The 13,877-nt window shown below is 36.0% G+C and overlaps 1 protein-coding gene across 3 annotated transcripts in view; it reads left to right on the top strand.

Annotated features, from left to right (window-relative positions):
• LOC117417668 (paladin) overlaps positions 1-13,877 on the top strand; it is an 87,419-nt gene that overhangs the window by 44,595 nt on the left and 28,947 nt on the right. For all 3 annotated transcript variants that reach the window (XM_034029854.3, XM_058985023.1, XM_034029853.3), the window contains exon 18: positions 2,178-2,318. In XM_034029854.3, coding sequence (XP_033885745.2) covers positions 2,178-2,318 — 141 coding nt within the window. The remainder of the gene's footprint in view (positions 1-2,177; positions 2,319-13,877) is intronic.

Raw genomic sequence — 13,877 nt, forward strand, 5'->3', positions numbered from 1 at the left:
TGTTGTTTTTATTGTCTTGATTTTTAATGTTATTAGTAGTTTTTATCCAGTTCTGTATAGGTCATGCGTTTTGTGTTATTGCTATTTTACTTGTCTTTCTTTGCTTTGTTAAGCGCTTTATGATAATCCTTTATGAAAGGCGCTATATAATATAATAAAGATCATTATTATTATTATTATTATTATAAAGACATACAGTTAGTTTCCATGCATTACCACCAGGAACTCAATCACGCACTCAATCTACAGGTGAGCATATTTAAACAAACATGCAATTTGTTGCATATTATTTTTGTTATGCACTGTAGGAAAAAGTTTCTTTACCATAATTACTATCCCTAGCTTTTAACGCATTATCCCAGATATATTGTCTGTCTGTTTGTTAAGCAAATACTTAACATTTGATTGGGATGTTCTTTGCTAGAAGTATATCTGGGAATATTTGTATAGCGGAACATGTCTGTCTGTTCCTGCCCATCCAGCTGTCAGTCTTTCGTTGGTAGATGTAGGTCGTGGTGAACTACACCTTTCATTATACATATCCCTACTTTGGTGTCCAGGTCATTTTATTCAAGTTATACTAGTATTGAGAATAACATTCAATCACCAATAATTAATACTGTGCATGGGATTGAAGTGTAGTAGAGGACGGCTGGGGTTTATAACTAGAAACCTAAAGACATTTCCATGGAGCAGGTTACATGCATGACAATTCCTCTGGTCTCCAGACAGACACGGCTTTCAGCTAAAGCAGCTTGCAGTGTAATACATTTGAATCTGGTACAGTTTCCTTTGCTTGATGGCAGTTTGGCACATAACCCCCTTGAGCAAGGTGTGTGTAATCCAATCTCAGTCTGATGTCATTTCTATTTGCTGACATCCATTAACACTAACAAGGCTACTGTTACAGGTCTCCCTGTCAGCGGATATCAAGGACACTTCTTAGCTTAGGAAAACTAGCCTGAATTAGTAGACGTGGTGGAAATCTAACAGGGACACTTCTGTAGTTTTTAGGAAAGTAGTAGAGAAAAGGAAGTGATGCATTTTGTCACAATCTGGGCAGAACTCAAGTTGCAAGTTTGTAACTGCTTCCCTTGTACCTGTAGCTAGTGCACAGTAGAGGGTGTGTGAGTGAGTAGACCAAATATCACTCTGCATTATACAATATATAAGCTGTAACTATCTCTCCCTCAATCATTTCTTTTTTTTAATGCCACCCTGGTGGCCAGGTCCTTCTGAGCACATGCAGTCCTATGCCTTGATGCACATTTGTACAGTACACTAAAATAATGCACATCTGAGCTAGATGATGTGGTTGTAATATCAACATGCCTCCTTCATTCCATCATCTTTTTGGGTTTTACAATTAAATTTGCGGATTTATTGAACTTTGACATTTTGGGCATTGGAACCACCAAGGAAGAGAAAGGAGGCATTTGAAAAGTGCTGTGGAAAAGTAGTGGGGATCCTACTACTTAAAGAGTAAGTAACAGGATTCCGTAAAGTACAGCTTTATGTGTCCCCACGTGTTCCTACTGTTTAAATAACATACCTGTAATTTTTCTTTTCACTGTTAACATCTGACACATTTTTACACTTATAACTTTAAAGTCTGTTTCAAAGCTATTTTCAAAATGGCAGTTAGAGTGCACTGGGGTTTGAGATCTGTCCTATACAATACCACATGCTATTGCTGTGTTACCTGTTTGATAATGTGGGCAATAATCCTTACACTATCAGTGCACTAGAGCAGGCATTTTGAAAAGAACTTTGAAACAGACTTTAAAGTTATAAATGTAAAAAGTTGGGAGGATGTTAACAATGAAAAGAAAAATTACAGATATGTTATTTAACCAGTTGTAGCAACATGTGGCGACGTGTAATGCTATATTTTTCGGAACCTCGCTGCTTACTCTTTTAAGGTGTCTGTTACCTCACCAGTTCTGATGTTTAGAATTATTTTTTAAGAGCACATTTAGAACATCAGACTTGCATTCTGGAGAGACCAGTGCCCACAGATACATTCACATGGTATGAACCCAGCTGTACTAAATACATTGTAACTACATTATCATTTTATTTGAATGCTCTATACAATCAAATCCTCTTTTATAGATACAAAATCAGATTTGTAACATTGAGGTGGTGCACATGATGAATGTGTTTGTTCTCTTTAGGTTGTGATGCAGTTAGTTAGACTTCTGCCTGAGGGGCACAGAATGAAGAAGGAGGTCGACACAGCCTTGGATGCTGTGAGCGAGACCATGACCCCCATGCATTATCACTTGAGAGAGATCATTATCTGCACCTACAGACAGGTAAGTTTCCACATGTATATATCTGTACACAGCTGTTTATCCCAAAGAAGACTTCTGGGAGCATGTTTTGAGAAACCATTCCTACTCGATTAAATACATCAAGATGTATTCTTGCTGAACCCCCCAAACCTCTGTACGAGACATTGAAGTTAGTTTTACTCAGATTTTATGATATGAGTTTTTAACCCTGTACGTTATCTTTTAAAGACTAGAAACGTAATAAATCCAATGACATATGTTTTGACTAGAAGTCTTTTTCAGTGTCTTCAAATGCAATAAAAAATAAAACAAAATAAGTGTTAATTTTATACATAAGGAACTTTGGACTTGAGTGTATACAAAAACATCCAATTGACCACCTTGTACAGTAAAGTTCCTAGTGAGGTTTTAGCTAATAGCCTTTGTTATTTTCAGCTTTTCTGGTCACTATGTAAGCCCATGCACTGCAGTATTATTTTATATTTATGCAGGCGCATTAATGCACGGTCCACTGTGTAAATCAATTACTTACAGTTGGGTGCAAGAATTGAAGGGTGTTTCTAAAGAAAAACAAGCTTTATTTATAGAGAACCGTCTGTACAGTTTTCACACTGTATTACTTCTCTAAGTTAATTACTAGTTGCTGAGTATAGTGTTACTGCCCCCATCATGTCATATTCAAATGGGGATTTATGACCAGAATAATACATTTCACATCTAACCGCCGCATCTAACAAAACCGACAGGGAACAGCAGTTGCAGAGCCTTCTCAAGCAATACAGCAAGGACTATAGGTTTGTGTAGTTAAATACATTTTGCTTGTAAATCTATTCAGTATTTATATCTCTGATAAATGACAGTGTTTTGGCTAAGTATATAGAGTCATTTACATTGGGAACTAGATTTGCTGTTTTATCTGTCCATGACCTCTATATATTTTTATGTAAATTGATTGGCATGCATCCTCCTTGCATGCAGAGCTTTTTTATATGGACTGATACAAAAATTTGACATTGAAGAATGCAGCATTTTTAACAGCACTCGTAATAGAATCATCTCACGATTCCGAAGAGAGACTTTAAATATACCATATATAATGTAGGGACGTGATTTTGTTCATACTCATATTGGTAACATTGGATGCTGATTTTGGGCAGATGACATCAGCATATAATTATTAGACTATGAAATAAATACATGCTATTTAGAGCATGTCTGCTATTCCTTGCATGTGAAAGTTGTCTGCCACATGAGTTAATGCATACCAAGTGAAAGGGATAATAATAGTACTGAAGTATTTTTATTTGTAAATTGTAATCTCAGAAATTTTTGGTTTGTGTTCTTAATAAAGCATCTACTCAGTTAGTATCATATATGGGTTCACTCTTCTAGTTTCAAAGTCATTACCCTAATTTATAGCCCTGTGAAGTTGATACATAGGTCTTGCTTGTGTCAAAAGCCATTCCTTGCCACATCATGGGATGTCTTGAATCTTATGGCTGGCGCTGTGATATTAGCTTATAGCAGTGACTCATGGCAATCTTTAGGATCCAATGGCAGCTATAAAGATCAAATGCTCATGGTATGACCTTTTGAGAAGCTGGTGGTATAGTCTCCCAGTGAAGCCTTTTCATTTTAAATAATAGGATGTTCAGTAACATTACCCTCTCTTGGCTCTTTTACCTCTTCTTAATCAGACCTCTTGTATTTGGTTGTGATAAGTATTGCCCTACATCCTGAGATTAAGGACTGCAGGTTTTAAGATTCCTACATGGAGGAATCCACAGTAATATGGCTTACATGGGAGCCGTGTTCTGGTCCTGTGGGGCCTTGCCTCTCCAGGTTATTGCCTCAATTTAATAATATAGATCATGGACTAAAGAGCTGGACTGGATGGGTCAACTTTGCCCAACCCTGGCATACACTGACCGGTAAGTGATTAGTAAAAAATACATTGAGATGTATTGCCAAGAGAGAATGCAATTAAAGTTCTTCTTGTAGAGTTTGATTCTGAATTAACCCAGAATGATCTGGGTCAGTGCTTGATCCCATTCCTCCATACAACACATATATACGTCAAATCTTTTACATTCCTAATACTAGCCTGAAGGTGGCAGGAGCAGTCTATTTTGTGAGAGTTCAATAATGCTCATTCTTTTTTGGCTGGTGTCATAATGAATCCAGTTTAAGATGCTGAAGTTCAAATCCACTGCAATGTATATTTTATGATTAGATTGATATACACCTAGGGCTCATTAGGGTGTGTTGTCAAATGTGTTGATGTTTTCAATTTGAATGTTCCTAATAAATAGAAATGTGAAAGATGATGGTGTTTGTATTGGTTATATGTATTGGAACTGTCATTACAGAAGTTGGGCAGCAGTGTGGAGTAGTGGTTAGGGCTCTGGACTCTTGACCGGAGGGTCCTGGGTTCAATCCCAGGTGGGGGACACTGCTCCTGTACCCTTGAGCAAGGTACTTTACCTAGATTGCTCTAGTAAAAACCCAGGTGTATAAATGGGTAATTGTATGTAAAAATAATGTGATCTCTTGTAACAATTGTAAGTCACCCTGCATAAGGGCATCTGCTAAGAAATAAATAATAATAATAATAATAAGTGACAGAATGATAAAATTCATCTGAATGCATTGAAAAACAGGTGGATACCTCACAAGCTTTGCAACATATATATGCGTGTGTATGTCATCTACTTATGATTGGTCTACAGTATAGTGAAATGACAGTGAAAAAATAAAACATCCATGGAAACAGTCATGGTCATCTTCCATATTATGGGGGCTAAACAGCAATGTGCATTCGGTCATCGTTTTTTGTAACTTGGTCACAGACAACCAATATATAGCAAGCTTTCTAGTTCTTATTATACAGATGGAGTCAGCAGCAGACTATGCCTAGCCCCCAGTTGGCTATTCTTACCATTACAACTTTCAGATAGCTGTTTTAGTTTACACCAGGGTTAAAGGTAAAGTTAAATAGACTTTTGTTTTCTTGTAGGAGGCTGATGCTGCTGTTTTTCCTTAGCTGTTCCTGTGGTGCACACCTAACCCTTGCCACTAGAGAAACTTCTACAACATCCCCTTCAGATTCACACTCCCCAAAATCTAGGGCCTTTTGGCCTCTTTGAGACTGCTGGGGGAGGTGCTAAATAATGCCAGATGGACTTGAACTAGCAACAGGATGGTTTGAGAAGGACTTCATTTTAGGTCCACAACAGCATAAAGATTATTTCTAAAAATAAAAAATAACTATTACTTACTTAGATCATACAAATTCCAGTAACCTTACTGCATTTTATTGTCTATAACCCAAGGTACAAACAAGATAAATGACTGGTTCACAGACCCCGATTATCACTGTTATGTTATTATCATGTGATTTATGTTATTTTAGGTAAAGTAGTCCAAGACTAGTGCTAATCGGGGTCTGTGAAACCAATTGATACACTAATATAGTCCTCTTTCTAAATTGAAATCGTCAAGCTTTATTTTGATATACATTTGTAAGAATTTAAGAGTACAGGCACAACTCACAGAGACGATACTAATTTAAAGAATGAAAATGTAACTGTTTTTGACAACCTTCAAATCCACCTTCTATTACGACTTTTTACAAAATGGCCTGCTGTGTAACGATGGGGCCTGTTATCGCTTACCTTCTGAGAAGCTTTTTAACAGGAGTCATTTCAAACTTTGACCCTCTTTCCTCGCAACAGTTTTCTGAAGGAAACTAAAAGTGAGATATAGGATAAGCAAATGTCATTAATATTATAAAAAAAAACAAATCCTAGTTTTATGTCCTAGGGCTGCCAAACTATATTATTCCCTGTTCCCACTGCTTTGTCATAATTATTTGTAGGTTAGCATCACGTTAAAGTGAAATGTAGTCCATATGCATTGCAGTGTTCCACAGTATCCCTTTAGAAATAAGGTATTGTTATTAATCCGCTAGATTTCTTTGTGGTCCTTCATATTGGAGCCTTGTTTCTCTGGGGTGGCATAACGTTTAAGCAGGCATCAACCCAGCATCCCAGTCATATGTGACCCCACAACCCTGTTCAAGTGGCTCGTCTTCATAAGACAATAATGAGATTTTAGGACACTATCAGCCTATTTTGCCCCCCACCACCTTCTCTCCCTCAATGTGGCAGTCTTTGGTCTATGAGTAGGTATTTGTTTATTTAATCTGTTTGTATATACCTTGTTTATTCATATAGTTACTGTAATTTGCTAGTATCCAAATATATTGTATGTTCTCAGCAAACTACTGTAAGTTCCTACAAAACACGTTTTGGTTCATTGGTATTACATGATAAATAGGATATGACATTTGTAGCAGTGACATGCTGCAGTTGTTCCATCTTTCAGTTTTGTGTATATTTGTAGAAATGAGTAATGGTGCCTGGAGAAACAGGGCTTTTAAGGCACCCTGAGATATTCAATTGTAAAAGGTAGTAAAAAACAATTTTTTTCAAAAAGTTAGACTGGGTCTGTCTGGACCAGAGAGAGTAATGGAAAGAAATTATACCACGGATAACAAGGAAGACCTTTTTTGTGGTGAAGGTAGTGGCAGTGGACGTCATCAGGAAGGGAGCGAGATGGAAGCTGAATTAATCAGGACATGCAGGGTAGAGTCTGACAACTTTATGCCCCACAGACAACAAGAAATGGAGAGGAGAAGCCTTGATCCAGTAATGGGATGAAATGAGGTTGATGAGTATGATGAAGAATGAAAAGGAAAGATAATATGGTTTCAGACACAGTAACTATGGTAAACATATTTGACATAAGTAGGCCAGTTAGAACTGGGTTTAGGCTTGTTTGCCAAAAATTAATATTTTGTAAATACACCATCCAGCCTGTGAAGCAAGTTCTTATATTTGAGGTGCAGGGCACTCTTAAGGTATATAAAGAGACTCTCAGCAATAACAGGGACAGTTATTTTAATGTCTAATTCACAGTGTTTACAAGCCAGTGCCAAGGTAAATATTTGCAGTAGCTGGCTACAGAATAAAATATTTCACTTGAGTTGCAAGTCCTGGCTTTGAATTTAATCTGAGCAGGTGAATTTGGGAATATTTATACAGACATAAGAGTCACCTGATACACCAAGCGGCATGTTTTTGTTTATTTCACAGCTGTGATGCTTCACACGCACTAGGAGCCAATCATAATCCATCGCTATTGAATATTTGTGTTGATCTGCAGCTATACAGTAGATAATCAAAGATGGCTTGAGCATGGGCGATCTTCACTTTTTTCAATAGGGTCCATTCTTCTGTGGATCCGTGTAGACTGGCCAAATCCGAAGCACAGGGGCGTTGAATGGAGCCGTCCAGGAAAATCACTACAGCCTTGATTTAAAAGAGCCATTGAGTAGCACCACGCCTGGTGTGTTATAACATTCGTCTTGTTTGTTTAAGAAACTACATCATTATGTCTACACTGCCAAGGGGGGGGAGACATTCTGGGCCAAAGGGAAATTGGGAAAAGGGGATTAAAATCTGTTTAAGTGTATAAAACTAGAAAGAAACTATTCAGTACCTTTTTTGTAACTACTCCTATCTGCAACAAAATCATAATACATTGTGCATGTTAGTCTTTTTAAAACTTAAAAAAACATTGCCTGTTTCAGAAACCTAGTCTACAAACTGGTATTCATTATGCAGGGTTCCACTGTGTAAGAAGGAAAGGGTTAAATGCCTTGCCTCACTGTTGGTGTCTAATGTTCCTAGACCTATTGCCCTGACATGCTAGAAAGGGAAATTATATATGCCATTTCACTGACCCTATAGATGGCATTTGATTACCTTTTGAGTTTAAAAAAAAAAAGAAAAAAAACACTTTACTTTTCACTTTATTTTAAATATTTACATTGTCCAGAATTACATAGACAAACAAGCCAAAAACCAAAAGATTCTTAACACAATACAAGGGGTACAAGTTATACTGTTAATAAAGCTAACGGTATAAAACAAAAAGGCAGTCTAAATTTGGGTTTCACATGGGTCATTATTTTTTTCCACATCCAGTAACAAACCTGGTCATTAGGCTGGAAAGTCATGTCAGGTTTTGATCCTTTCATTTGTTGTTAATACAAGAATGAGACAAGGTTTATAGAAGGTGAATTCAGTGGAATTTAAAGTAAAAAGCTATTGTAAGTTATGTAAGTGGTTTAGCCAATTAGTAGTATCCAATTGCTTTTAAAATAGACAGCAAGGCTGAGAGTTTGCAGAAAACAACATGTGGCAATGGAGGAAAAGCCTAGATTCTCCAGAACTTAAATTGTATAATTAAGTCTGCCTTCAAAATTGCAATCATGCAGCGCCAACTGTGCCATTCACCTTATATGGCAAAAATATTTGCTTAATTGCATGGATGAAATTACATAAAAATACAATCATAACAAGCTATGTAGACAAGAAGTCATTAAGGTTTTACTGACCTTGGTGATGAAAATGCAAGTTCAGGTATTTAAAATCCACAATTACCTAAACAAGTGGGTAGAAAATGATGAGGCATGTGAGGCAAGTGGTTTCAAAAAGCCTTCAATAATGAAGTTGATGAGGAAAAGTGACATGAAAAGGGCAATTTAACAATACTAAACCTAGTATCAAGTTGCTGTAAAAACCTGTCTTGATAAAACTGTTGCTCCATATACAGGCAGAGCCTCAAAGGCAGGTCATCTGCACTTAGTTTAATCGATTTTAATGTGTTCACTTGGCTTCAACACTGTGTTATTGTAGTCTTGCAAACTTCTACTGTAGTGGTCATTGCCATATGACTGTTCACAGAACAACTATCATTTCCCTCTGGTCTAACATATCATTGCCTTAGTCAAGGAACCCAGAATATCAGCATAGAAAACCAACAGAATGCTTTCAACCATATCCTTATGTCTGTGGTGCAAGCGTCTAAAGGATGCAACAAAGTTGCCCAAATGCATTGTGCTACTATAATTCCCAGGCTTCTCCTATTGGTTTGGAGGAATGTTTATAGAAGTAGCTCTGCAGTCGAACTGCCTGCTAACTTCAATGTCAACAATTTAGACTGTGGTCAGATCGCTCGGATTGTCTAGTAGTTCAAATTGCATAGGAATGTAGTTGTAATGAATGCTGTTATTTCACATTCACATTTCTGGTCATAGTTTAGTTATTGGGTGCTGGCCAGTCTAAGTAATAAGTAAAGATGATCTAGTCATAGAGCAGTATTATAATTGGTGTAAGTATACATGTGTGTTACCAAAAGTTCAAACCCATTTTTTTTTTTTATATATAACTTGTATCTGCTTAACCGGAAACGAATTTACTCGAGACAAACTTGCACTACCAGACATCTTGCATAGACAAATACTGTACATGTTCTAGGATAAAACCAGATAAAAACACATCTCCCTTAATGACTCAGTTGGTGTGGATATGCAGTTACCCACTGCAGGCAGTGCTGTTTGATACACTGCCGTTATGGTTTCTGACCCCACCAGTTCCCACCCTGTTTAAAAAGAGTGTTTCTCTTATCACCTGTCATTGTAAATTAAGATTTAGTCAGTTTTGCTGAATATATGTTACTGTAAGCACTTTATTTATATTATTTAAGACTGTATTGGACAGGTGCAGTATGAATATTTTTGGTTTCATAAATGAGCATCAACAAAAGATTTGTTCGCTTTTTATAAAAAATACTAGACACTGTTTATTATTTGACATTGAGTAATTTTACCAAGTACTTCCGTGGCGAGGTGTCAGATTCGCACATACTCTTTTTATTTTTATTTATATATATATATATATATATATATATATATATATATATATATATATATATATATATATATATATATATATATATATACTCTAAGCACACTCTTAAACTCTAGGGAAGGACATAAAGATGTTTCGGACTCCTGTAAGTGGATCGTTCGTGCACTGGGCTTGCAACATATCCAGATGATTTTTAATAATCAAGAAATTCACACAGACTCATTCGATTTGAAGTTTTAACGAATCAGAGTAGTATTAGTACCCCTTCGGTTTATTAAATGCTAAAAAATTGATTGCGTAGTTACAGACTATGTCAAATCCCAACTGACAAGCAATCTGGGCGGTCCAGTGCCTTAACAGGTGTTAGCATTAATACTTCAATACATTTATGGTTACAACATGTTTTGCCCTAAGGCTACACATGCATAAAACTAAAGATGCCCACCGCTAAGTCCTGAAACATCCAATATATAATTCTCATAGACTAAAACATAAAACATACCTTATAGCAATGCATCAATATAAGAGAGATATAGATTCCAAATAGTTCTTACCTCCCAAAAATATATATGGAAGTGTAGAATATACTGTAAGGACAGGAACTGTCTTCAAAGGCAAAGACTTCTGAACACGACACCAACAGCAATCGGCTCGATCAGAGATCTTCAGAGCATGGATCACACAACTTGTAGTTAGCAAGTTGGTGACACTTGACTAGAATTTTACCTCGGTTTTTATAGAGTTTTTGCTTCGCTTTTTACGTCAGAAGTCATAATTAAATCTTAAACATTAATCAGCCTTAACAGCTCATGTCCTTTCAAAACACCCGGTAACTCCCTCCATAAGATTAATTAGCCATCATCCCATAGTCCATCTCTCCTACATCTCTGAAATATGTAAGGTGAACTTTTGAACTAATGTTATTTTTTCTTGGTACCAGGGAGTTCCTGAATACAGCATACATGTGAATACAGTGCAAGTATATGAAGAATACATAGAAAGATGTGTTTAATATGTAACACCTACTTTGGTGTAATTATTCCCAATCCTGGGTCATATATATATATAAAATACAGACATATATACATATGTTCCTTTTAACATCAAAAGACATCCTCCTTATTTGGTTGGCTTCATTACATGTATAGATGTGGTTTAACAGTTAACTAAAACATATTGGATAGAGGCTGGTAGAAGGCTCATAGCAAACCTCTTAAGCAGGCAACTATATATCCAAGCATTCTCACTTAAATTCAGGGACATAGTCAAAGTATAACAGTCCCATTTTAGCCATTCAGTGCTTTAAACTAAACGTGACCTCTCTCTGTTTTTCTCTTACAAAAATTCTGTTCAGGCAAGTTCTGAACCACCTGCTTCTCTATCGAGGTCATCCATCATTATTTATTATTATTATTATTATTATTATAATTATTATTATTATTATTATTATTATTATTAATTTCTGAGCAGACGCCCTTATCCAGGGTGACTTACAATTGTTACAAGATATCACATTATACATTATTTCACATTATACAGATTATATATATATGTGTGTGTATATACTGTATATATATATATATATATATATATATATATATATATATATATATATATATATATATATTACATACAATTACCCATTTATACAGTTGGGTTTCTACTGGAGCAATCTAGGTAAAGTACCTTGCTCAAGGGTACAGGTTTCGTATCTGCCCCAGCATTCCCATAGTTAGGCCTGTTAGTTAGTAGAAGATACCAGGTCTTCATTAGTTCCTATGAATTAATGAGTCCATATAGTTCACCACTGACTCGCCCTTTCATGCACCAAGAGGTATTTCTTATATGTAATAGATCACTTATCATATAAACCTTGGATTCCAAACCCCCAAACATCACCTGGTACTGTAAACAAGCAAGGGTTACCAAGATTAATTACCTTCTCTTTGGCAAGCCTGCTGTATGCTTGACACAGATTGGTACCATTCTGCTTTGACTGAAGTTTTTACTTTTAAGTTAATTTCTGCACTATATTCTCTTAGTTTCAAACTCTTACAGTTTTTCTGTTAAAATAAAACATTTCCACTTGTATTCTGTTTGAATTATTCTAGAATACCTGTGTTTAGCTTACAGACTACTTTCAGATCAAGCTAAATAATAAACTTGACTGTGAACATTTGACTTAATTAAATGAGATTCTCATTTCTGCTTTCCTCCTTGGCACCAGTAGCTCAGACAAAGACAAGCTTAGCTCATTTCACAGGTGTTTTTTGGTCATTTCACAGTGTTTTTTGGTTTTACTCTGACTTACAAAGATACAATAATATTTGTCACTGTTATAACAGAATAAACAGGAATATAGAATACTCTTGCATAACTGTAGGTTAATACAGAGCATATTGTAGCTTTTTGTATGAACAGTGTGTATTTCAGCTGGCTTTATATTCTATATTAAACAGTACAGCTATTACAACATTAACACACATGCAGTTTCACAAATGTTCAATTTGCATTCCAAAGATCAGCCTGCTTCCAGTAGCTGTCACAGTCTTGGACCAGTTTCTGCTCTCAGTGAGTCTGTCAAAGCTACCACAGATGTGTCTTTAAAAGCCTGATACCTGCACAAACTTAAATCTTGTTAGCAGAGCTTCCATCCCTACATTCTCATTCCCATCATCAGTGGGAAGACTTAAAATAAAGTAAACTGTTTCTATCAAAGATACATCTATCTCTGTTGCATACACCTTTCACTCAAAAAAGGTGATCGTACCTTGTACAAGGGAAAACAGGTTTTAGATTCATTTGTGACAGAGGACAACACTTCAGTCAATTTATTAGCAGAAATGTCGGCTTGACCTGCTAGTGAAAGGTAACAAGAAAAGAAATGCTACTATTTTGGTAAATTGCAGGTAGGAAATGGTTAAATGTCTGGAAACTAAATGTAACAGAAAACAATCTTTCAAATACTGATGGGACAAGACCTTTACAATAAGTCAAAAAGGATATTGTTGCTCTAGAAAGAGTGCAAAGAAGAGCAACCAGAATTATCCCGGTTTAAAAGGCATGTCATATGCAGACAGGCTAAAAGAATTGAATCTATTCAGTCTTGAACAAAGAAGACTACGCGGCGATCTGATTCAAACATTCAAAATCCTAAAAGGTATAGAAAATGTCGACCCAGGGGGATTCTTTGACCTGAAGAAAGAAACAAGGACCAGGGGTCACAAATGGAGATGAGATAAAGGGGCATTCAGAACAGAAAATAGGAGGCACTTTTTTACACAGAGAATTGTGAGGGTCTGGAACCAACTCCCCAGTAATGTTGTTGAAGCGGACACCCTGGGATCCTTCAAGAAGCTGCTTGATGAGATTCTGGGATCAATAAGCTACTAACAACTAGACGAGCAAGATGGGCTGAATGGCCTCCTCTCGTTTGTAAACTTTCTTATGTTCTTATGTTCTTAAGTCATTAGGGAGGCTACAGAATTAATTCTGCTGTACCCTAAGTGAACTCCACTGACAAAATGGATTGTCAATATGATTACAAGTCATGATTTACATTGTTAATTATTATTTTAAGTAACAGCATGTAAATAAATAAATTGATTAAAAAGTGGCATTTTTTACCAATAATTGATGATTAATTAATAATAATAATAATAATAATAATAATAATAATAATAATAATAATGTGTTAATAATAACATGTTAAATTATGGTCTTACATAAACGTTTTGTAACCATTGTTATTATGCAGAGAATGCTTTAAAGCTAATGTTACCTAAAAGAACATACTGACTGG

Source organism: Acipenser ruthenus, chromosome 13 (genome assembly GCF_902713425.1).
Source record: "Acipenser ruthenus chromosome 13, fAciRut3.2 maternal haplotype, whole genome shotgun sequence".
NCBI lineage: Eukaryota > Metazoa > Chordata > Actinopteri > Acipenseriformes > Acipenseridae > Acipenser > Acipenser ruthenus.